At 44.6% G+C, this 25,896-nt stretch overlaps 1 protein-coding gene across 50 annotated transcripts in view; it reads left to right on the top strand.

The window, feature by feature from the left end:
• The window catches only part of MSI2 (musashi RNA binding protein 2), a 451,089-nt gene that overhangs the window by 361,620 nt on the left and 63,573 nt on the right, over nucleotides 1–25,896 (top strand). For 49 of the 50 annotated variants that reach the window (XR_014541936.1, XR_014541937.1, XM_083587795.1 and 46 more), the window contains one exon: nucleotides 13,622–13,696. Coding sequence is in view for 48 of the 50 variants with exons in the window: in XM_083587795.1 (XP_083443921.1) it covers nucleotides 13,622–13,696 (75 nt within the window). In the remaining 2 variants the exon portion in view is untranslated. Of the gene's footprint in view, nucleotides 1–13,621; nucleotides 13,697–20,333; nucleotides 23,030–25,896 lie in introns of those variants that run through there. The other variant, XM_083587820.1, reaches the window with a different exon arrangement.

Genomic DNA, 25,896 nt, shown 5'->3' with positions numbered 1-25,896 from the left:
TACCTCCCATTCCTTAAATGTTCAATTGATTCTCCTCACCTCCTTTTCTTAATATCATTGAGGTAGTCATTGGCCACTCTTCTGTCTGAGCCCTGAGTATTCTAGCTAATCTTGGGCTTTTCCTTCCACAACCGCTGGGAAAGTCCTGGGCCTTGCGCACCTTATTCAAAAAATACAGTGATACCTCGAGTTACAAACGCTTCAGGTTACAAACTCTGCTAACCTGGAAGAGTTACCTCGAGTTGAGAACTTTGCCCCAGGATGAGAACGGAAATTGTGTGCCAGCGGCGCAGCGGCAGCAAGAGGCCCCATTAGCAAAAGCAAGCCTCTAGTTAAGAACAGTTTCAGGTTAAGAACAGACCTCCGGAACGAATTAAGTTTGTAACTAGAGGTACCACTGTAACTAGATTAATATGAAACAATGTGAATAAAAGCATATTAGCTTTGATGTAGGCATTTCATTTTTTCTTTGTGTTTTTGTGAGAGTGGAGAAAGGAGAAACTAGGAAAAAAGAAGGGAAGACAAAATGGTCCAGTTCTCAGGTCCCTCTGTTCCCATATGTAAGCTCACAAACTGTCACAGGGACCGATCATGTGAAAGGCTTTGCAGTACAGGGTGTGCAACCTCCAGTGCCCTCCGGGCATTGTTGCACTCCACCATCCCTGATCATTGTCTATGTTCTGCTGGAGATGGTGAGAGCTGTAGTCTAGCAAGACCTGTAGAGCATAATATTGGTAACTATGTGCCCACCAGATGTTGCCGGACTACAACTCCCATCATCCCTGACAACTGGCCATCCTGACTAGGGCTGACAGGAGGTGGAGTCCATCATGTGGAGGCCCACAGGTTACCCATCCCTGCTTCTGGAAATAAATAAACGTAAAGCCTGGCAGATGTATATAGCGAGAATGCAACAACACTATAAATAATATCTCACACGTAAATACTAAAATAATATAAATGATTTACTTTAGTTCTAAGTTAGCATGGTTCAGTGGTCAAAATCGCACCATTGTTTAGGAGAAATGTGATGTGATCAATTGATTTAAATTACCCCTTTTCTTGCTCATTTAAATCATTGATTACTATTATTTTATTGCTGATTTAAATTGCCTTAAACCAATTCACACTCCAAAAATCTGGAAAGGTATTCAAAGCCAAGCTTACCACTGTTAATCAGAAGAAAGGTTTGACCCTGAGGCATATTTATGACTCAGTACTATTTGGGTTAGCTCTTGGATTATTTTAGACATTAAAATAGAGCTGCTTGTGGAAACTGCAGGCTGGCACCTCAGTTGAAAAGAAATGGCATGTATGGGTTTTGGCAGATCATCTCTTGCCGCACAGGTGCCTGTTAGTGCATGTAGAGTGCATGGATTCATTAAGAGATCCAAATTGGTTCTGTTCCACTGGTTTTTGCAGGGTGACTCCTAATGTGATCTTATTAGATTTTAAATCACCCTGACTTGCTCTGAATGAATGATTGATTCATGATGAAGGCCAGATGCTTAACTATCTGCTCCAGTTCTTCTCTGGCCCCCTCTACCCCTTTCCCAGCTCTTGGTTATTGAGGTAGCATCATTACGAAGCCGCCAAGTTGCAGCAGATAAGTCTGAGTCTGTCTTGTCCATTATGTGCATGTGTCCCTAGTTGCCTCCAACAAGTCAGCTTCAAGGTCGACGGCTGTCAGCGGATTCTCAGCATGCAATCAAAATTTTCCATTCCTTACTCGTCAGTTGCACAGCAGTGAAATCCCACCCATGAACAGAAGAAGGGTGTAATTAACTCATCAAGCAAAATTAGCACAGGGAGACTGTGATGTGGCCTGATATTTAGCCAAAGACCTTTAGTCGCACAATTGCATTGCTGATTCTCGGAGAATGAAACCAAGTATGTTTATTTTATTTTTTATACCCTTGAAAGCATTGTCTCCAGGTTGGCAGCCAGCCTTCCTCCAAAGCTGGTGAGGACTGGAGTCCATACAGCTTGGCCAACCTGAGCTTGGATTAAAAAGCAGAATCAGTTCCCAGGATCGATTTTCAAGAACTAACATAGGTGACCCATTCTGACTGAATGCTTTTTCTAGGCAGCTACTTTAGGAGTCATTCCAGAAGCTAGAGTGTAGATACAAAACATTTAGTCAGAAGGTGCCTGTAGAAGAGAACATTTATATCAAAAGAATGGGTCTGGTACTCAGCAGCTCTGCTGGTGACCAACATGAGCTGTGGAGAGTTTTCATACAGGATATAAAGTCAGGGCTGCCTGAAATTATGCTCATTTGGGAGCTTCCCCCAACTGCGTCTTGGTAGACTAGCCATGGAGTCTTGTATCAGTGTTCAGTGCATAGGCGCCATGTCTAGGGGGCCCTGGGTGCCAGGGAACCCACAAAAAATCTGGGTGCTTAGCATCCACAACACGGGGCTCCGACATAACTTCCAGTTACTGAAAAACGTGTTGGAGCCCTGATGCAGCCTCCCAGATGATGCTGGAGGCCCTGCCAGGCCTCTGAACAGGATGTAATCTCCGAGACCCCATGAGAAGAGCCGCTGCGCCGCTGACTCAATGTGATGCCATGATGTCACGACATCATGTTACATCACAGGTGCCATTGGGCACCCATAACCTGGGGCCCAAGTCAGCGCCCCTGCTTCAGTGTCAACAACTTGGATGAAGAAAGACAAAACAGCATGCCAGTTTGATTAGCCCCCCTCCCCCATGTCAGATGTGAAACTCATGGCTTGGTTGCAATCAAGCAATAGGTTAATTATCTGGAAGATTTGTCCCTATGTCTGGTCTCTGTTGGCCCTCTGATTGTTACAGGGACCATGTGATATCATACTGATGTGAGTTACATTTGACTCTTAGAAGTTACATAGTGGGCCAAATTTGAGCTGCTCTTTGAAGCATCTGGGCTGAGGTTCAGAGAGGTCGCACTTAGATGCACATCGGTCCAGTTCTGATCTTACAGCCAACAGCTGTTCATAGTGGTCTGTTTTAGTACAAAGTGTATTTGGCATACAGTTCGCAGGGATGTTGAAACCAAGCATGGCAGCCAGTTTGCAGGTGTGGATGTACTTTTGTACTGCTTTCAGTTGTTTAATCAGATGGGGAAATGCATGAATGCCTACTTTACTTCCTACTCTCTGGAGTCCTAGCACATTGAAATCTCCTCTACAATATGTTCAAGCAGCCTCTCCAATTCCATAGGGGACTGTAGTGGAACAAAATAAAAGTTATGTTTGGTTAATCCTTCATGAAGATAAGGCCTTAACTTGGGACATAGGTCTTATTTTTAAAAAAGTAATGGACCCACATCCCAGTCTCAAGGTGTCCTTTGAGCATGTGATTTTTTTATATGCCACGCCTTTCCAATACAAAAACGTAGGGTTCCTTTCTTTTGTGACCACCCCCCCCCCCCGGCAGTGGCAGGCATCTTAGCTGTGACCATCTGTTAAATACAATACCTAAAGCTTCTAACTCACCACCTCCTTTCCCTCCCAGGCTACAAAAAAGCTCAGCCAGTAAAATTTATATCTCTGGACCACTGAAATACTACCTGATGTGAAAGTCTTAATTCCAGGAAGTCTCTGACTGACTTTTTAATATTGCTGCGGGAGCCAGACCACAGCTCCGCAATAGTGCACACGTTCAATCTAGCTGGGCTGCATTCATGCATAAAAGAGGCTTGTGCCCTTCAAAGAAAGTCATTCTTGTAGAGGAGATACTCCTTATGAGAGAAAGCAAAGGCAAGGGTGGCATTGGCACGAGTACACCAAAGCCTCGATGCCTTGAAGTCCCATTAGAAACCATCTCAGGCACCCAAATCTTAGCTTTTAGTGTTACTTCCAGGTGACATTTTTTGCAGAACTGGAAATTGGGACAGTGGCTTGAGCTAAGCGAAAGGAAGGAAAAGGCTGAGTAGAAGAGAAATCTCTCTCTCCCCCTCCTCCCTTTTCTTGGTCTTACTTCAGGAGTATAGTTTAGGTGATTAAGATGGCAGGGAGGATGGGGTGCCTCAGGCACTTGAAGCATACTCTTGAGGTTCATTTAAAACACGCAAAGGGTACATCTAAAAATCTGAACATTGCAAACCCAGTTTCGCTTCAGCACCTGAGATTTAATTTTTGGGAAATGTCACAAGGAAGCAGTTTTCTTTCCGAGTAGATGGGTGGAAGATATGAGGTTCTACTAGCTTGGGAACTCAGAACTGCAAATAAATCACCATTTCACTGTAACCCCAGGGCCAATTCAGCTGGCCATTTTCCCCAAGACAAAGGCTCCTCCTCGGCTGTTGCCTCCTGGTGGCATTGCACATTGAGCATTTTCTTTAGAGAGGGTCCAGTAGACAACCCCTCCCATGGACCCTTGGATTCTGCAAGATTTAGCAGGAACAGTGCAACATAGGAAAGTGTCTTAATCAAGATGTGGCCTTGTGAATAGTGTATTAGGTACCATGATGCAAGAAAAAAATGCTTTTACTAAGCAATTAAGGCTATGTCTTGTGCACATATACTAGGGATTAATTCCCACCGAAATTAGTGGGACTTTCCACCAAGTAAACATGCATAGGCTCTGGCTGCTAGTTTTCCCACTTCGGGGAAAAAGCTTGCAGCAAATTGAAAGGTAAACGAACTCAGCTGTTAAGTTTGAAAGGGTCTGGACATGTCAGGCTTCCGATCCTTGATTTCAAAATCGATACAAGCAAATTATTCTTTCCTTGACAAAACGGAGCTGGTACTCTCGGCAGTGGAGCTGCATTCTTATCTGAATGAGAAGGCGGATAGAGGGGAAGAGTTGATTTTCCAGGAGCCAAATGTTGAACACTCACGTTCACACTGGGGAACTCTGGCAGCCGTCCACTTAGCAAAGCATTATCATGCATCCTGCTGCCTCGGAGGGTTGCCCCACAGGGGTGGCATTTGAGATCCAGGAAGCCTTTCCAGATCTGCTTATTCTCCCTTTGCCCCAGCTGAGCAGGAGGCAGGGTGTCTGAGAGAGGGGCAGCAGAGTTGGGGTAGTTTTTGAGCCCTGCCACCTCTTTCTTGCCTGGTGTGCAGCAAGGACCAGGCTCCTCTTCTCCATTTGAGCTGGCTGGAATTGTTACTGGGGCCACACGTGGGCACACAATCCCACAGCAAAAGGTCAGTGAGAATCAGGCAATGTGTAGACACAGCCAGTAGCACCTGTACCGGCTTTCTGGCTGCATCTGTGCAGTACTGATGCACACAACCCATTTACAACCAGGCTTCTCATTATGGTTGGGCAATGGTGACCGTCATGTTGCAAAGCTTATAAAGATCCTCCTGTCTGTGACGGAGAGTTCCTCTCGTCTGGAAACGGATTCCTTATGCTTTGCACTCTCACATCAAGTCCAGCATTTTGGGGACGTTTGCATCATGTTTAATGCTACGCAGTCCCCGATTTAGCGGCACTTCCCAGAATTTTCCCACTTTCTTCTCAGGACCACTTTTCAGCTCCTCTCTCAGACATTGTGTTGAGCTTTTGAGTGTGCCAGTGTGCCTCCCAGCAGGCTTACCTGCTGGCAGCAATGGGCTGGAAGCTTCCGTTTTAATTTCCCACTATGCTGTATGTTGGGCTGGTTGTAGTGGGCAGTTTGAGAAGCTTCTTGCTGCCATTAACTTGGTGCTCGAGTCACTTTAGAATGTAGCACTACAAATGACAGAAGTCTCCTATAAAAAGTGACAGTAAACTTGTATTGAATCCCAAGACTTGGCATTTCAGGGGTGTGGTCCCCAAGTTCTAGGGAACAGTGCCAGTGTTGGTTGCATGCCCACACTAGCCTGAAAATCTGCAGTGTTTCCTATCTTGCCACTGCCGTCTGAAGAGCAGGATTGCCCCAGTGTTTCTGTCTCCGGGCAAAGGAGAAAGAGTGGAGAAAGAAGTTGTGTTGTGAAAAGCATGTTTGATTGTTGATTTAGGTCTCTACTTTCATGGATAGGAAGTTCTCTCTTCAAGGGAGGTAATCGAGGCAAAGCCTTGATTTTTCAGTTTAGTGACAAGAGATAATTACTGCAAGATTGATCATTCGCCAGAAGTACTGAAGCAAATAAATTGCTCAGTACCCATTGCAAGGCAAGAATGGCGGCTAAATGGGAAATGGCGGATCGGCCTGCCTGCCCATAATTTGGCTTGATGAAGCATCCACATGGGCATGGTGTTAATGTGCTATTGATATTCAGCCAGCCAATTTCCCCCCGTGCGGATCAGGCTCTGACTCGTTAGAGCAGAGCTGGGCACTGCAGCGGCAAATGAAGAGGAAAATTGAAGTAATGTTGTATTATAAATTTATGATTTCATCTGCCTGACCTCGAGAAATGTTCTGTGATGGGATATATGGATGAGAACCACTATCCAGTCAGCTGTATATTTTGTCTTTGTTGTTGGAAGTGATGCAGTTTCAAGGAAGTATGAAGCAAGGGGCTGGTGGGAGGGAGGGGGGAGTGACACAGGTGTGCTTGTGGTTATTCGGTGATCCTGGTTGATTGGTTTTGAGCCTCTCTTTCTCTTTTGCTTTTAAATTGAAGGAAGTATTGTAGTCCGTGTGTTCTGGCGCAAGATTTTTCTTACTCTGATCATCTTGCCACCTAAGGCTCATAACAGATAAAGTATACCTGTTCCCCTTTTCATGTAGGAACTGAAGTTGGGGAGCCGATTCATAAAACACATGGCTGTGTCCTGCACTCTAAGAAAATGCAATGTGTGAGGACCAATCTAGGCATTCGGTTTTGTAATGTCCCTCCCATTTTATGTAGTTATTTATTTCATTAAATGTATGCGCTGCTCGACTGTAAAAACAAACCTCAGAGCAGTTTGCAACAAGGTAAAGCAGTAAAATCAAGAAAAATATACCACAATAGGTTAAAATATACAAAAAGTTAAAATACTGAAACAGGTTAAAATGCACATCAACTTTCTAAGCATCTGGATAAAGGTAAAGGGGCCCCTGACCATTAGGTCCAGTCATGGCCGACTCTGGGGTTGAGGTGCTCATCTCGCTTTATCGGCCAAGGGAGCCGGCGTACAGCATCTGGGTCATGTGGCCAGCATGACTAAGCCACTTCTGGCGAACCAGAGCAGCCGTTTACCGTAAACGCTGTTTACCTTCCTGCCAGAGCGGTACCTATTTATCTACTTGCACTTTGACGTGCTTTCAAACTGCTAGGTTGGCAGGAGCAGGGACTGAGCAACGGGAGCTCACCCCGTCACGGGAATTCGAACCACCGACCTGCTGATCGGCAAGTCCTAGGCTCTGTGGTTTAACCCACAGCGCTACCCGCATCTGGGTAAGCTTGTCTAGCCACCCAGAGTGGCTGGGAAACTCAGCCAGATGGGCAGGGTATAAATAATAAATTATTATTATCATTATCATTATCATTATCATTATCATTATTATCTAAACAAGAATGTTTTTCATAAGCACTGAAAATAATACAGTAAAGGCACCTGCTTGATATCAATAGGCAGCGAGTTCATTTTAAGCAAGAAAAAGCACTTTTAGAGAATTGATCAGAACCAGAGAATGTTGGTCCTTACCTATTGTTTCTAGATTCTCCCCAACACCACCTGTGGCTTTTTCTCTTTGCAGAGTCAATGAAAAACATGTGTTTCCCCACAGGAGGAAAAGGCACTTGGGGAATAGCAATTTGGACCAGGAAAGGGGTTAACACTTACCGTCTTGCCATTCCTTCAATTCAGGCTGCCCCTCCAGAAGTTTTGTACTTGTAACATTACAGCACAGTCGTACCTTGGAAGTCAAATGGCATCTGTTCCGGAAGTCTCTTAAACTTCCAAAACATTTGGAAACCAAAGCATGGCTTCCGATTGGCTGCAGGAAGCTCTTGCAGCCAATTGGAAGCCGCAGAAGCCCCGTCAGACATTCGGCTTCCAAAAATAGTTCACAAACCGGAACAGTCACTTCCGGGCTGGCAGTGTTCAGGAGCCAAAATGTTCAAGAACTAAGCTGTTTGAAATCCAAAGTACGACTGTATCTCCACGTAGGTTAGCTTCGAAGGTGATTTTTAGTATTGTTTCCTCATGTTGTTGTGTTGTCCCCCTTTTCCTAGTATTTGTGTGCATCGCATATTCCTAACTGGCTCAGCATTTGTTGAAAACCCTGTAAAAGTGGATTGGAGGACTCAGGAGTCGTGCTGAGCCATGACCTGCACACATTACTAACCCTTTGTAAGGCCAGTTTGGCATCTGTATGCTGGAAAAGTCATTCTGCAAACATACTCAGAAATGATGAGGAAAATGTACCTTAAAAATGTCTCTTCATGCCAACCTTCACACAAGATCCAGCTCTGGAGAGTTGAATGGAAGAGGAGCAATACCTTATTCTCCAATATTTCACTTCTGAAAATATGCCCAAACCATCTTCTCACCATCATATTACAGCACTACTCTGACTGCTCTTATTTGCTTTACAATTATTTGCCTGCACTGTTTTAAAAGCTCAAAGGCTATTTGTTAGCGAAAGGTTTGTCAATGGTAGAGCATCTGCTTTGCATGCAGAAGGTCTCAGGTTCAATCCTCAGCATCTCCAGGTGTGGCCGGGGGAGAATCCTGCCTCATACCCTGGAAAGTTGCTGCCAGTCAGTGTAGACAATACTGAAGAAGAAGAAGAAGAAGAAGAGTTTGGATTTGATATCCCGCTTTATCACTACCCTAAGGAGTCTCAAAGCGGCTAACATTCTCCTTTCCCTTCCTCCCCCACAACAAACACTCTGTGAGGTGAGTGGGGCTGAGAGACTTCAGAGAAGTGTGACTGGCCCAAGGTCACCCAGCAGCTGCATGTGGAGGAGCAGAGACACGAACCTGGTTCCCCAGATTATGAGGCTACCGCTCTTAACCACTACACCACACTGGCTCTCAGCTGAACTAGATGGACCAGTGGTCTGACTTCAGTATTAGGCAGCTTCCCATGTTTTGTGGGGGTTAGAATATAATTATCCTACAGTTATTTATCAAGGCATGCACAATGACAGGCTGTGTCCTCTGTAGCACCGTAATGTTCATTTGTCTGCATATACACGCATGTGCTTTTGAGACAAGATGTAGCTTCATAACTCTGAGAACTTGGGGTGGAAGCTGAACCCTAGAAAATAACAACTCTAAGAACACACATTAATTACATTTGACACAGTATTCCCGAAAGGCAAAAAGAGGGACATTTGCCAGAGACAGGTCCAAACAAACAAAACCAGAAAATAAGCCAGGTAAACAATAACAGTGGGAGCATATGCTGTAGATATGGATTCCATATTTGCACAATATATTTTCATAGGGATCACCCACAGGAGCAGTTTGGTGCTTGGAAAATTAAATATGTGAATCTGCCCATGAACTGTTCTGGGAACAGTGCTTGTATATCCCACCCCTTTACTTCTTGTTGTTTAGTCGTTTAGTCGTGTCCGACTCTTCGTGACCCCATGGACCAGAGCACGCCAGGCACTCCTGTCTTCCACTGGCTCCTGCAGTTTGGTCAAACCCATGTAGTAGCTTAGAGAACACTGTCCAACCATCTCGTCCTCTGTCGGCCCCATTCTCCTTGTGCCCTCAATCTTTCCCAACATCAGGGTCTTTTCCAGGGAGTCTTCTCCTCTCATGAGGTTGCCAGAGTATTGGAGCCTCAGCTTGAGGATCTGTCCTTCCAGTGAGAACTCAGGGCTGATTTCCTTAAGAATGATAGGTTTGTTCTTCTTGCAGTCCATGGGACTCTCAAGAGTCTGCTCCAGCACCATAATTCAAAAGCATCAATTCAGCCTTCTTTATGATCCAGCTCTCACTTCCATACATCACTACTGGGGAAACCATAGGGAGTGACTATATTGTTATGTGGTCCAGCCGTTAATTTTTAGAACCGAGCGCCTCAAATTCAGTGTGACAAACTCATTACTCCATTGACCCTGAAGTGAGCCATCATTAAGGAGTAAAATAGTATCTGGTTTCAAAACAGCACTTTACTATGAGTTTTTTGGTCCTGGTGGATGCTGGTGCCTTGGTCAGAACTGCATTTTATCAATATTGTTATTCAAAGAGACAGTTTGCAAAACTTGCCTCTGAACGATCCAGTAAATTTCTGGCAGGATTTGCATTGTGAAATGCATGTTAAGGAGACAAACAGGGTGTTCGCGTGCATTTAAAGCTAGAGTGCCTTGTTTGGCCATTGCTATTTTGCTTTGCGTGCACAGATCCATCCCGTCATAATTAGTAATCAAAATTCATCCAAGCGTTTAATGTTCCACCTCTAAATGATGATTAATAGCAAACAATATGGACGTCTAAATCTCATCTGAAATGGAGGGGACATGCTATGTTGGCAAAATAATTGAGCATGTTGCATTGCAGTGCAACAGCTCTGTAAAAATGAACACAATTGAAGGGATGAAACCTCAGCAAAAGAACAAAATTTACATTTGGTAACAGGGCACTCCACGAGCTTGATCTCGGTTAAAACCAATGGAAAGATTTGCCCAGATAAAATGCAGAAAGCACTTTTGCAATAAACCCCTGCTCTCAAGAACAGAGGTTGGCTACTTTCATCTTTAAAAAGTGTGTGTGTTATCCCAGGACAGAAGTTCTCACACTGTCTGCCGGAGCATGACAGAAATACTAGTGTGCCACAAGGAATTAAAGTTCTTGTCAGGCCAAAACACCCATCAAAGTGCCTCTGCTGCCCAATTCATTGTTCTGGCCTTGGTTCTTCCAATTTGCCTGTGCCAGGGGCAAGCCATTCTATACCAGGCATCAGGGTTGCCTCAGAGTGGCAGGCTCCTGTGGGCTCTACTGCCATTGCACACCCACCAGGCTCTCTGGTCAGAGTATCGGAAAGCTCTCTAGTAAGGCCAGCTCCCATCAGAAGCTAGTTTTGAGCGTGCAGTCATTTAATCACTATTTTTGATTAGTTGTTTAGTCGTGCCCGACTCTTCATGACCCCAAGGACTAGAGCACGCCAGGCAACTGCCATCAGAGCAGAAAAGTGAGGTCCAGGACAGCTTCTAAAGAAAGATGGGTGGGTAGGAGAAAGAGGGGGATCTTAACCCTTCCCATGTCTGTCAGTTCTCCCCATCAAAAATCTGAGGCTCTTTCCCCTTACCAGGCTCCAAAATATACCGTATTTTTCGCCCTATAGGACGCACTTTTCCCCCTCCAAAAATGAAGGGGAAATGTTTGTGCGTCCTATGGGGCGAATGCAGGCTTTCGCTGAAGCCTGGAGAGCGAAAGGGGTCAGAGCGAGAGGGGTCGGTGCAAAGTCGCGCAGCTCTCCCACCGCTTGCGGAGAGCTGCCTGCACCCAGAAGCCTGGGGGGCGCTGAGCTCAGCGCCCCCAGGCTTCGGGCTTCACGCAGCTCTCGGCAAGCAGTGGGAGAGCTGTGCGAAGTCGCGCAGCTCTCCCACCGCGTTGCGGAGAGCTGCCTGTTCTGGGGGCTGGGGTCGGGGGAAGCTCAGGCTTCCCCCGCCCCAGCCCCGCGCCTGGGGGGGAAATAATCCCCCCCCCTTATTTCCCCCCCAAAAAACTAGGTGCGTCCTATGGGCCAGTACGCCCTATGGGACGAAAAATACGGTAACTACTCGAGAGGGGAACCATGATACATATACAGTGGTACCTCGGGTTACATACGCTTCAGGTTACAGATGCTTCAGGTTACAGACACCGCTAACCCAGAAATAGTAACTCAGGTTAAGAACTTTGCTTCAGGATGAGAACAGAAATCGGGCGGCAGAGGCATGGCGGCAGCGGGAGGCCCCATTAGCTAAAGTGGTGCTTCAGGTTAAGAACAGTTTCAGGTTAAGAACAGACATCCAGAATGAATCAAGTACTTAACCCAAGGTACCACTGTATAGGAACCTTGCAGATTCTCTCTGTTAAATGTCCCCAGGTCCTGATTATTAGCACCATGAGGGATATATGGGAGCCTTGTGTTTCTCTTGTAATGGTTTAATTTCACTCTTACAGAGAGTGTGTGTGCTACCGAGATACACTTTGCGATGTTGCGGGTGCAACTGCCTGTGTTCCATGAAGGCAACTTGTGGTCCCTTTGTTGAATTTCAGTTTCTGGTCAAATTAAAATCTCTTGGTCTTCCCAGCTCCTTGATCTTGCTGCCTCTGACTCTTGGCTGCGTTAACAGTTGTCCTTCACACTCTCGGGATGAAGCATTACTAGTACCTTAATCTCCAACTGTCAATAGTTCTGAAGCAAAGTACATTTGTTGTAAGCTCTCCAAATGTCAGAGCAAACCTGTGTTATGTGCTTAGCCTAAGCGTTTGGCATTTACTCTTCCCAGCTGAGAAAAGTAGGCACAGTCCTTGGACTTGAGCTACTCGAGTGCATTTTAATTATGAGTAGCAGGCCTCAGACAAGGAGATAGGCGCGGGGGGGGGGGGTGACCAAGAAAATGATGCCAGTCTCCCAGTGTTTCATTTTTGAGGGCTGTGGCTCAGGGTGTAGAGGAAACATATGCTGCAGGCAAAGTGGCAAAGCACCAGCCTCCCTTTGCCACCTGCAAGATGGGCAATATAATATAGAACAGGCCTACTTTACAGATTGTTGTAAGGATTATTCAGATATTATGTGTGAAGCACTTTGAGTATGCTGACGTCATATATACCGTATTTTTCGCCCTATAGGACGCACTTTTTCCCCTCCAAAAATGAAGGGGAAATGTGTGTGCGTCCTATGGGGTGAATGCAGGCTTCAGGAAGCTCTCCGCAAGCCTTGGGAGCCCGCGGGAGTTCCCGTTGGGCTCCCTAGGCTTGCGGATAGCAGCCTGCATCTCGAAGCCTGGGGCGTGCTGCACAGCGTGCCCCGGGCTTCGGTTCCCCGACCTGGTTTGGAGGCTGGCGGCGGGGAGAAGTGTGCTTCTCCCCGTCACCAGCCCCACAAGCTCGGGGGACAGCGGGGAGGCGGAGCGCCGCCATCCTGCTGTTCCCCGACCTGGTTTGGGCTTCAGGCAGATATCCGCAAGGCGTGGGAGCCCGGCGGGAAGTCGCGCCGGTCTCCCAAGGCTTGCGGAGAGCTGCCTGTTCTGGGGGCTGGGGTCGGGGGAAGCTCGGGCTTCCCCCGCCCCAGCCCCGCGCCTGGGGGGGGAATATATTTTTTTTCTTTATCCCCCCTCCAAAAAAACCTAGGTGTGTCCTATGGGCCGGAGCGCCCTATGGGGCGAAAAATACAGTAAATGCTGAGCATTAACTTGTTATTAATTCTGTACAGGAACAGTAATCTTGTAATGTTTTGTACGAAGTCAGTTTTCTCTCCTTCATTGGAAGTTTGTAAGCAGAAGTTGGATGGCCATGAGTCATGTATTCCTGCATTGCAGGGGGCTGGACTAGACGGTCCTTGGGGGTCCCTTCCAACTCTACAATTCTATGATTCTATTATTCTTCACCTGTCTTTGGTGTAATTTGACTGTATCCAGTGCTAGTCCTACTCCGAGTAGCCCCATTGAAAATAATGGGCATGACTAACTTGGGCCCATTAATTTCAGTTGTTATCCTCTGAGTAAAACTTGGTTGAGTATAACCTGTTGGTATTTGTGCAACTTAAGATCCAACATTTAAATCTTATTCTTCTCTCTCTCTCTCAAACACTTCTACATTCAAGGTTATCCGAATTTTGTCGCGACCTATGGCCGAGGATACCCTGGATTTGCCCCCAGTTACAGTTATCAGTTCCCAGGTACGTGAAATTTTAATATGTATAATTTAATCAAGCAAAAGAAAAGAAAATTCCAAACACATCCTATTAGGGAACTTACTCATGAGCAAAGCATGCATAGGTTTGCACTGCAAGTCCATAATTCAACTGAGACAACAACAACAACAAAGTCTCTAAATGGAGGACCTTTTGGTAGTGCTCAAGGTGTCATTTTCTTTCAGGTTTACTGAAATAAATGGGGGGGGGGAGAGAGAACCTGATTTCATTTTGGGTTTTAATTGGTACTGGTTATTTGTAAACAGAATTCCTTTGAAACAGCACACAATTAGGTATTTTACTTCCCTTTTGTAAGGCACGTCTTTCTCCCCGCCTGCCCCCCAAAGTTGAGTTTGTTTGTAGAAGAGTCTCTCTCTCTCTCTCTCTCTCTCTCTCTCTCTCTCTCTCTCTCTCTCTCTCTCTCTCTTTCACTCTGCACAGAGATGAGGCTTCACCTAATACCTTCCCTCTTGTTTGTTTCTCTTCCCCTCTTCTTCCATTTTGTGCAGCTGTCGGATCTGCTGCTTTTAGCAATCTCTGTTCTGTCCGTGTTTAATACCGCCAGTCGTCACTTTGAGAACTCCTGAGGTTTTGAAATGGTAGGCTGGCTGGCTTTTAAACATCCCCTCCTGCCGATAATGAGCAGCCCCTCGCATTTCATCTCTGCCACTATCAACAGGCAGTCACTGAAACCAAACGCCCTGGATTTTGTTTTTATGCCAGCAACGCTTCAAGCTTAAACTGGAGATTCCACAAAGTGTATGGTGTCTGCCCCCCTCCCCCCTGCATCTTATCCACCTCAGGATAAGTAGGGCTGGGGAGCCAATTTCTGACCGGTGAGCTTGCTGCTTGCTAATAGCAAAGGCCCACCTGGAGACCACAGCAAGGAAACTGTTGCACTGCATGTTAAATTCATTAATGCGGGTCGCAAAGTGTGAGGTTATGCCACCTTGCCCTGCATTCTGTAATTGCGTACAAGGGAAATGATGGGGAAACAGCCTTTCTAAGGTTAATTAAGAAAACCAAGTTTAAGGCAGCTTCATTTTTTTAAAAAAAATCAATAGAAACCAAAAGAAAACAAGGTCTTATGGTAGAAATATTTTAGACCTCAAGGAAGCAAGTACAGCCTTAAAAACTACCTAGGATAATCTATACTGCCAGGTTTATTTGGTTAACCATTCCTGAATTCTAAAGAGTTGGGAAAGCTTCCCACCAACTTTTATTCTTATAAAACAAGGCCTCTTAAGAGTATTTTAGATTTTCCCCACTGACAGAGACCTGTCACATTCACTGTTACAACATTTTCCAAATGTTCCACCATTTCTGTCTTCATTTCCATGTCTTGCACAAAAACTTTTAGGCCCTGGCAAGATTAAATTATGGAGACCCATGATCAGATCAGTTTCTCCGAACAGGACAAAGCCGGATATAGGATCATTTTCGGAGGGGGAAATGGCACTGAAGGAAAGGGGTTAACCCCATCTCTCCCCCACAGTTGTTAAGGGTGGTTAAAACAAAAAGGGATTCCAAGCTGCAAAAGGACCCTATCCAAAGGATCTCTCCAAAGGCAAAGCATTTGTTCTGCCACTGAGTCGAATTCTCTGAAGTGCCACAAACAGTAACCTTATTTTGCATATTTTCAGTACCGTACATTGCAATGCAGTTGTGAATGTAATGATAGTTATGGTACCAACTGCATGTTGCTGGGGATCCTCTTCTGCTGCCATTTGGAAGTTCCTATGTGATCTTGGACAAGTCAGTGAAGATTACTACTGTTTGACTCCTTGTTTTGTGAAAATTGAGGGTAGAGGAAACATTGGTCATAGGTGTGTGGTGGGACAGACTAGGTTAGAAACTGAGGTGTTAAGGTGCTTTCAGAAGCCCAAATGGTCAGCTTGTCCATTTTGTTCTGTTTCCATTAAAACAACAACTGTGATTTGTTGGTATGTTTTGCATTAGCCTTGACTGAGAACTATTACCTTTTCATTCTGACTGACCACAAGTTCAGTGTATCTTTAAAAGCTTGCATCCTCTTACACCAGTGGATGCATAAAAGGTGTTTTTTAAAATCACTTAAGTGCAGATTCTTCAGCTTGCAATAAAGAAACCCAAATATTTCTGCTCTAGACTTGGTGGCTGTCAGCATCAGCTGCTGAATGTGACCCAGCGGAGCATTTACTGTGAAATTGAAGCTCTCACTGATGGTAGCTTGGCCTGCTAGCCTACCATGGACAGTTGGGATTCCATATTTTGTGGCAATTAACCTGGTTGATCCTTTGCTTGGTCTGTGCATGCAGCCTGACACTATTGCAGCCAAGATCAGTAAATATTTGGTTAAGCAATTGCCAGAAATACTACTACTGCTAAAAGGGGTGGATGGGTCTGGTTTATGCTGGGCCAAGTCTGTCATCCTACTGAGCGTAAGTAAAAAAGGCAAAAATTGAGATCCCCGCCATTTCCCCTGGGAGATGTTGATGTCAGGAAGACTTTACCATAGCTGCTTCCATGTGTTGGATGCTGCCAGTTTAAATGACACAGCATCCAGGCAGTGGTCCCCAGACCTGGGACTAGGTGGGAGGCAGCAGGGCACTTGCACACCTTTCCTCTACTCTGGACACTGACTTCTAGGTTTTGTTTATTCTTGCCATTTCCTCTATCTTCTGCCAGCCACCAATAAATGGTATCATTATTGTTGTTTGTATGCCAGCAGCAATGCTGTGTCTGGCATTTTACAAAGACTGAGGTGACAGGTGCCTTCCCTCAAGGAGTTTACCATCTAAAATAGACACAAGTGAGTCAATAGAGGAAGAGAAAGGGACTGAAGACAGGGTAAGCAGGGGTACAATAAGTGTGTGTTTCTGTTATGCAGGCTTCGTTGCAACAGGCCTTTTAGCTAGGAATACTCAATGATCTAGCTTGGTTCACATTTTTTCAGCAAACAGACAAGAATTACACTTCCTGGGTTGATACATCAAGTCAGGACACAGTTGTTTCCTTTGGTTTCTGCATTTCTTCAGACTTGACGATGCAGCTGTCAGCTTTAAAAAAGGACTACAGTGCATATTAAAATATAAATGCATTAAAAAATAAGGGGAATTGTTGTGCAGTTTTAAAAAAACAACCACAAATTCATTCAGAAACAGGATGGAATGGACTTAAGCTTGAACCCGTGTGAGAGGGATACAGAGCAGAAATAGGTTATTCATGCCTGCATGTAGCTAACAGGATGTATTATGTGTCTATCAGAGGATAACTGGTATCTGCTTCTAGTTTTACTTCTGGGGTCAGCCTTAAGATACAAGCTAATTTAACCTGGGGGCAAATGCTGTGTAAATGAAATGTATGAGCAGCATACATGACAAACAGGTGTGAGCTGCTGCTGGCTTGGAGCTGGGGAGAAAGCCAGGGGCTCATTCCCATTGGCTTGGAGTGCCTTCTCAAATCAGCATGATGTCAGCCTGCAGGGAGGGGTGGGGGAGTCATTGGTGAACACACATTTTGACTGGCTGTCTCCAAGTGGGTCTCTGCACATTAAGGAAGCTTCTGGCCCCCACAACTGTTAAACCTTGTATCCAGAGGATATAAGGCAGGATTGGAGCCATCCAAGTCCCTTGGAAGTAAATTGGGGGTTATTCAGAAACAGCAACTGCTAAGATACAATAAAGTTGGGTTTGATTGGATGCGGTTTTCTTTAACCATTCTCACTGCGTGTCAGAAGTATTCATTACAGTGCAGTCCCTTCATCAGTTCCTGTTAACAGTAAAGGTAAAGGTAAAGGGACCCCTGAACATTAGGTCCAGTCGTGGACGACTCTGCGGTTGCAGCGCTCATCTCGCTTTACTGGCCGAGGGAGCCGCCGTTTGTCTGCAGACAGCTTCCGGGTCATGTGGCCAGCATGACTAAGCCGCTTCTGGCGAACCAGAGCAGCGCACGGAAACGCCGGTTACCTTCCCGCCGGAGTGGTACCTATTTATCTACTTGCACTTTGAGGTGCTTTCGAACTGCTAGGTTGGCAGGAGCAGGGATCGAGCAACAGGAGCTCACCCCGTCGCGGGGATTCGAACCTCCAACCTTCTGATCGGCAAGCTCTAGGCTTTGTGGTTTAGACCACAGTGCCACCCGTGCCACCTGTTAACAGTATGGAACCTAAATATAGTATGGGTTTTCTCCCAAAAAAAGTTTTACTCAAGAGTAGACCCATCGATGTTATAAAAATAGTATGGTTCTTAACTAAACTAAGAAACGTCTGCTTACCCTGAGGCATTACTAGGTCTCCCTTGCATTAAACTGAAATATTATGCCATTAAGTTACAATTGCAGAGAACCCGGGACTGCCGTTTGTTTTTATATTTTGATACCAGCAGACTCACCACTAAGTGCTCTCTTTCAAATTTGCTTTTTGTTTGCTTGCTTTTTAAGCAAATAAAATGCCAGTTGACACTGCATGGTAATGTGATATTTACTCTTGTCAGGTGAAACAATGCCGCAATCCACCTGTTCTATTATGCGTGTTTGTTTTCATTATTTGAGTAGAGGGGAACGTGGGTTTCTTTTGGGGGGAGGTTGTTTGTTTGTTTTAGCTGCAGCCATTTTGCTTTCTTTATGATGTCGCCTCTGTGGCATGTTTTTAAAATAATTTTTGGATAAAATCTCTGGCATCTGTGTCAACTTGGCCTTCTCAGGGGTGACAGTCTCAACCCCAGGAGTCATTGGCTGCCTCTTATTGCTTGGATGAGTTTCCATTATTGAGGACTGAGGATGTGGAAAAGGTCTTTGGGGCGGTTGATATAACCACTTGTGCTCTGAATTCATCTTCCTCAGTGCTTGATACCTGCTGGCAGTGAAGTAGTGTCTGAAACTGTCAGGCTTATAGGCTCTTCTTCGCAGGGAGAAGTGCTCTCCAGTGCTTACCAGTTTCTGGCGAGGTGCCTCTAATCTTAATTTATTGGGGAAGGTGATCATGTGGTTGGTCATCTCCAAGTGCTCTTAGATTATCTGGACACATTTAATCTGTTTTCAGGCCTGGCTTTGTGGCAAAAATAGTCTTGGCCATGTAAGCACCCTTTATTGCGTGGGGGGCAGAGGAAGTGTGATACTATTGATTCTCTGCTTTTCCGTATCTGTCGGTACCATTCACTGTAGTGTCCTTCTGGAATAGACGACAAGATTGGGAATAGGGAACGCTGCCTTGCAGGGGTCCTACACCTGACTTTTGCGTTAGTTTCAGGAAACAGGGAGAGAGATGGACTTCTAGCGCTATTCAAGTGGAGGTATCTGTTGGGCTCCATAGGGCTCTGTTCTGTCTGCTCTGGTACTAAACGTCTGCATGAAACCATTGGAAAGAGGTGATGTTTGGATCTAGAGTAAACCCAGCTGCCCTTTCCCTTTTCCTCAAATCCTTGCAATTGTGGCATTCTTGAGCAGAGGTCCACAGAGTCAGGGCTGCAACAAACGATTATTGGCAATAGGTGGATCACCATCTGGGAGTAGGCAATTAGTCAGCCTGCACCTTAATGAGTAGCCATTCTATAGAAGGAATAGATCCACAGCTTTGAGGGGGTGTTTCTGGTTGCTTCTTGGGTGTTGCTTCTGGCTATGTGGCCAGAATTTCTTTTTCAAGCTTTACGTGTGGCGGTGTCTTCATAATTCTCCTCGATAACCTCTTGGCAAAGCTCCTTTAATTTCCTTTGCATGAAGTTGACTTACAAGTGGTCCACAACGGCATTGGCTGGATTCTTGACACGGAGTGTCTCCTGGGGCGTGTTACATTTGCACTGGTGGCTATGAGTTGTTTTCTTGGCACAGCTGAAGACATTGCTGTTGATGTTTAAGCCCTACTTGGTCTAGGTAGGCCCTGGTCACTTGAAAGAATGCTTACCCCCGATACAACCCTCTCCCAGGGTATCAAGATCAGAGGAGCAGGGCCTCTTGCAAATACCCTTCCTCCTGAGAAATTAAGAGAAGTGGCTCCCAAATCCATGACCTCCAAATGGTGGAACATCACCTGTCTGCCTCTCCATCTCTCTCTCTTTCCCTCTTTCTTCCTTCTCTGTGCCTTTAGGAGGCATCGGGGGGGGGGGAAACCATTCCCCCTTTTAAGGTGACTATTCATGCTGCAGTCCTAAGCCTTGCTTGTTTTGACTCTCCTTTCTATAATGTGTCACCTTGCCTGTTTTTATTTGATTTCATTTCTATTTTATGTTGTGGTTTTATTGCTTGAATTGTGAACTGCTTTGTAAAAAAAAAAACATGTCAGAAAGTGGTATACACATTTAGTATATGATAGTATATAAACCTTGTCATTTGCTCAATAATTCATGGGAAGAAATGGTGTCTGTCACCTTCTGGGAAGGTGGAAGGAATGCCATGCACTTTGACAACTAAGGTCGCAGTCCTCAGCATACAACTTGGGAGTAAGCCCCATTGTACTCAATGGGACCTTCTTCTGAATAGACATAGATGGGATTAGGCTGCACTTCTAGCTTTCCTTACCCCCCCCCCCATTATGCTTTTTGAAACCAATTGAAATTGCTCGCTATCCTGCTTCCCCTTTTAAAAAAAAGTTCTCGGACTTATCTTTACAGTTTAATCTATTAATTTCTGTTCTTATTTCACTTTGCAGACTATTTGCCGATTTCACAAGACATAATTTTTATCAACTAGTTCTTAAAGATGCATAACAAATTAATCGGGGTTTACTGCAGTGCTAATGAGAGAGAGTGAGAGAGAGTGAGAGAGAGAAAGCCTGGGTGGTCTGTACATTAATATCAGTATCCACTGGAAAAAAATATGCTGCTCTTACTGACTCCTTTGGCTGACTGGACTCTTATTTTTTAAAAAAGAAAATCTCCATATCTTTTTCCTGCTTTTTGATTTTTCCTTCTTTTTGTTACCCCACCCCCTGCTTTGTATGAGTTTGTTTTTTTTAATACCCACATGGAATGTAACTCACATCAGGGTTGGCTGCGGGTGAAGGCATTACAATTTCTCACAAACTTTTAGGGACAATTCTCTTGTCTTCACTGAGATGTGTCGTTTGACCCACCTTAAAAAGTCCGGAAGGAGATTTCGGCTGGCAATTATTGCTATACATCGCCTCTGAGACGCAACAGCAGCTATCCCTTGTTGCCGTTCAGAATGGTGGTTGCTACAGCTATCGGACAAATGAGGAGGATGAATCTGATTAAAATTAATCCGGTTGGTGGAGGTCACTTTTGGTTTGGAATGGATCTTTCAGTAGCCATTATGCTGTGGCCTCCTCCGCACCACCACAAAAGCCATAAACACTGGTTCAAATAACTGACCAAGAGCTCTGCTTAGAGAACTCAGTTGTGCTCCCTCTTAAATGTGAAGCTGCCTTGCCAATAAACTCATGGACCTTGGTGTTCATCGTACGACTGACACTGAGTTGCTGCCGAAAGCAGAATCCCTGATGCCAGGTCATGTGGTATTATCATGACACGTTTCCTGGCTAGCAGCAGCCCGGCCCTTCCCAGGCTTAATTGAGTGAACTGCTGGCAGCCAATTTGGCAAACTAATCTGAGTTGTTGTGATGAGGCCTGGTTGGTCCTTGAGGTGGGTGGTCCATCTGTGCAAGGGGCTTACCACCTTCAGACATTAGGTCGGGGCTGCCGTGATAGAATCCTTTGCACAGGGCCATTCCCTGCACATAGAAACCTGGATGTCTGAGTTCCAACCTAGCCTTCCTCCTGACATGCTAGCTCTCTGTGTGCAGAGACCGAAGGAGCATTCTGTTTTGTGAGCCGCTGCCTGCAGTTCAGACAGCTGGGCCTCACTGTCACTGCTCTGTGGCTTTGAGACTTCCATGGGAATTGGCTTTCCAGCTGTATGACAAGTCTGGGCACCCTCCTGTATTGAGAATGCAACAAAGAAAACAGGCCCTTCTACTTATTTCCTAAGTTTGTGAGAAATTGGCTGCATGCTTACAGTAGGACTGTGATGCATTTTTAAATATATGTTTAATTCACTTGTTTAAAATGTCAAAGTCACTGCAATCGGAGTTGTGCTGTTCATTTAATAATGGTGCTTGATGTAATAACTGTTTAGTTTTTCTCTTTTTTACCTTTTTTGCAAGCTATGGCTTTTGAAACCTGTATGGCTTTTTTAATTATTATTTTGCGGGGGAGGGTTTTTTGCTATTATTTGCTTTGCATTTGTGATCTTGTCCTAGAATGCATGATTTTGCAGACATTTAACTGTTGTATGATTTTTTTTCTTAATTTCTTTGATTTCTTTTGTAAGTAGTTCATCTGTGCTTTTCTTTGCTTTTCTTTTTTGGTAAAAAAAAATCCTTGTAGAAAAGGTAGAAAAAGTGATAATAAATTGTTACAATAGACAAGCTGTGTTTTTGCTCTCTTAGCTTGCACTTTCAATTTGGTTGCACCAAATAACCAGTACCAATAACAATGTAATGAAATAATACATAAGTTAGTAAAAAGCATGGCAACTCTTTTCAACATGCTTCAAAGTTTTGCTGCAGATTAAATGTTGCATTTTAGTTCAATATATTTAAATGAAGGTATAAAAGCAATGGGAATATGTAGATTACTGGTGGGTTGTATCTTTGTTGTTATGACAGCACAAAGAATGGGCCATGCTGACCTCTGAGTATCCTAGCTGTCCATGTTAAACAAAAATAGGCTTCATGGGCACAAGAATATTTTAGAGCAACAGCAGCTAACTATTTCAGTCTGAAAATGGGCCACATTGACTCATAGTAAACCCATACTAAGAGTCACACGTCAAAGTGGGGGTGGTCAAAAGTTGTTGTGTCGTTTTGTTATTAAGGTCAGTTGGTTGGGGGGGCAGTGTCACAAAACCTTTTGGCATAACAGCAGGGGACTGGAAGTATAAAGTAGTTTTTATTTTATTTTTAAAAGATAATGGTAACATTTCAATGAACAAATTGGTGGTCTGGGTCCTTGGAGAGCCACAGTGAAGCTTTTGCATCACAGAATCACAGCAGGAGATCTATGGAGCAGTTAGTGAAAAAGGACTATCTGGGGAAAGGAGGTCTAAGGGGCACCAAAGAACCTCTTTTGGGCTGGATACGTCCTGCAGGCCATGGGTTAACCACCCCTGTTTTAGAGACTGGGATGACGAAAAGCCCACTGAATCCATAAACAAAGAAATACTCAGAAGGAAGTTCAGATCAATCGTGGACAAGCTCTTGGTTTCCAGGTCTATTCTGGAAGGTATTTGAAAAGTGTTTTTTGATGAGTTGTTGGGGTTGTTTGTTTATTAACACATGGGAGTGAGTAGCACTCTACTGTAAAGTAAATGCAATTCGTCCATCCACTGCAGTTTGCTACCGGTCTCTCTAAAAAAGAATGACACACAAATCACATTAACGCAAATCACATGCAAGAATAAGAGTACAACATTGCTGAGGCCTTCCTTCACTTCATGCCTAATTTCGCAGGGCTCTGACCATGAAATTATTTAGGTGCTAGTTTTTCTCAGCTCATGAAATCTGCCCTGGTTTGGCCAAGCTAGACCTGTCTGCAGTGTTGGGGTGTCCATGCATGAATGCGCACACACATAAAATGAGTAAATGAAGAGGGTGATCAAATGGAGTTTTTACATCCTGACTTAGCTGTGTTCAACCCTGGGTAGGACCCCAAAAACTTATTTAATTCTGAAAGTTGCAGGTTTCATCAAAATTTGTGAAATGTGTCAGACTGCAGTTCTGATGAGACTTTCATCTATTATTTACCTACTTACTTACTTACTTACTTACTTACTTATTTACTTACTGAATCATTATGGTCCACGACAGAGAGCATTCTTGGTTGTATTGGTGTACAGCTCAAACCCCACAATTGAATGACACCCCACCTTAGCTGGGTCACATCAGTGGCACCACTGTCATTTTATTCCGCAAATAAAAAATTGAAAAGGGAATTTTAAGTCTATACCGGGGTGGTGGAAAGTATTTTTAACTCAACCACAGTTAGTTTGACTTGTTTTAGAAACATGGCTTTAATCTGAGTTTAAAGGCACTTTGCAAAAATGGAAAGGATCAACTGGATTTGTGCATACAGTTTGCCACTGTTTTCAGTTTGTGTCACGTTCCCCCACCATGCAGACAGGTATATGGCCAAACAGGTAAATTGTGTGTATTTTCACTGGGTTTCCCTGGATTCCATGCAAGCAAAATGAAATGGCAGCACAAACGGACTGAAAGACGCATCCATCGCACAGATGAAGAGTAATTAAAATTCACAAGACAAAAACCACCTTGAACACGCATTTCTTTTAAAGGTCATAGCTTGGGCAAAACAGTGACCTTGCTTCTGTTTTTGTGTTGAACTTTGGGAGAGCAGGAGCCTTTCCAGATAATGAAAAAAGTAATACATTTTAGTGCTTTAATAACATTGGTCATGACTGTGGCCCAAATTTCCATCCCCTTGGAATGCTTTTTGGGGTGTGGGGGAGGGGGAGTAGATACTCTTGTTTTTGTTTTAAAGGGCCACACCTGTGCTCCAGCCCTTGAGCATGGAAGAGTTTGGCCTTTACATTTTGCTTTAAAAAAAATCACAGGTGGAATAAAAAAAAATCAGAAGTTAACAAAGTAACAAGGGAATGAAAAAGGAAAACAGTTCACCTTGTCATCAGTCTTCGGATGCATCCTTAGTCCCTTTTTCCCCCTAAGCTAAAGTCCTCAAATGCTTTAGCCCAATCTTCCCCAACCTAGCACTCTCCAGATGCTACAGGCCTACAAAACCCATCACGGCTGAACATGATAGGGGCTGATGGAAATTGTAGTCAAGAACATCTGGATTGCACCCACTTGATTGTTTTGGTTGGCCTTTGCCAGCTGTGGTATATCCCTTTGAGATGGGGCAACCAGGACTACATGCAGTATTTATTTTTACATTGAATGGTAGATAAAATGTTATTGCATAGGTATCTGCTGGACAGTGTTTCTGACCTTTCTGGTATAAACATCACATTCTCCTTGCTTTATGATACTAGAACAGGAGGTCATCAAATGGAACTAACTGGCAGTAGGGTCAGGACAGACACACAGGGCATCATTCACTAATGCAAGACAGGACATCGCCCGCTAGCTTAGATAATTTTAAAAGAGAAATTTGACCAGTATATGAATTATTAGTCTATATGTGTCTACTCAGATTCAGAGCTTCATGGCTCCTTCATGTTTAATGGCACAAAAAGGGAAATGTTTAGTGGCACAGACAGCTATTTCCTTATTGGCATGTTAGTGGGCTTCCCAGAAGCATCTGGGTTTGGTGATCTGATCCAGCAGGGCTCTTCGTTTGCTTTTAAATCTCCCAGCTATATGTTTTCCCAGGGACAAAATTCTGCATCTGGACCATTGGGGTGATGTGCTTTCCACACAGCAGAAGCACTCCCTTAGGAAAAGATGTCTGAGTCCTACACACCCAGGACAAAGGTCTCCTGCACAAGCATCCCTGAAATTTGTGGCAGTAGCACAAAGAGCACGACCATCCATGTTGATTTCAGTTGGGCTGGCTTGCAAAGGGCAACTTCCCTGGGGATTCTGACCTTATTGTGGTCTGCAGCCTTTCCTCTGGCTAGCAAACAATAGCAGTCTGCTTTGGTTCTGCAGCACTTGATCTGTCCCCCCCCTTCCCCCCCAGCTCATGCTTAGCTCTTCAAATTGTGACCTAATCCTTCCAGCTCTGTACCCACTTTGTTTACCCAAAAGGTGCCGGCAACATCTGCATGGCATAAAACATCCCCCCCTTCCAAAGTGCATATTAAATCAGCCAGAGTGAGTTTAATTATCATTCGCCAGGCCCTTCCATTTTAATTTTCATCAGTGTGAAATGATATGGCACAGCCTGGATGCCCTCCATAAACATGCACACACACACACACACACTTCTACCCGCCTCCTGTTCTTTAATCAGTTCTAAAACTTTTGTTTCTCTTTGGCACAAATTTGTGAAAACAGAACATGGTGGGCATTCAAGATGTTGTTTGCAAACCATGATGGCAGGAGGAGGGAGGGACCAGCTGCTGCCATTTGTCTTTATTTATTTAAATTTGTAAGCCTTCCCTTCATTGTACCAGGACAGGTTACAGCAGAACATCAAACATCAAACAATATAAACTTAAAACAGCCACTCAAGCCATCCTTAGTACAGCATACAATACTAGTGTAGCAGGTGAAC

This window comes from Podarcis filfolensis (genome assembly GCF_964270895.1).
Source record: "Podarcis filfolensis genome assembly, chromosome: 15".
In the NCBI taxonomy this organism is placed as follows: domain Eukaryota; kingdom Metazoa; phylum Chordata; class Lepidosauria; order Squamata; family Lacertidae; genus Podarcis; species Podarcis filfolensis.
Note: the sequence above shows the minus strand (reverse complement) of the source record. Positions and strands in the feature narration are given on the sequence as shown.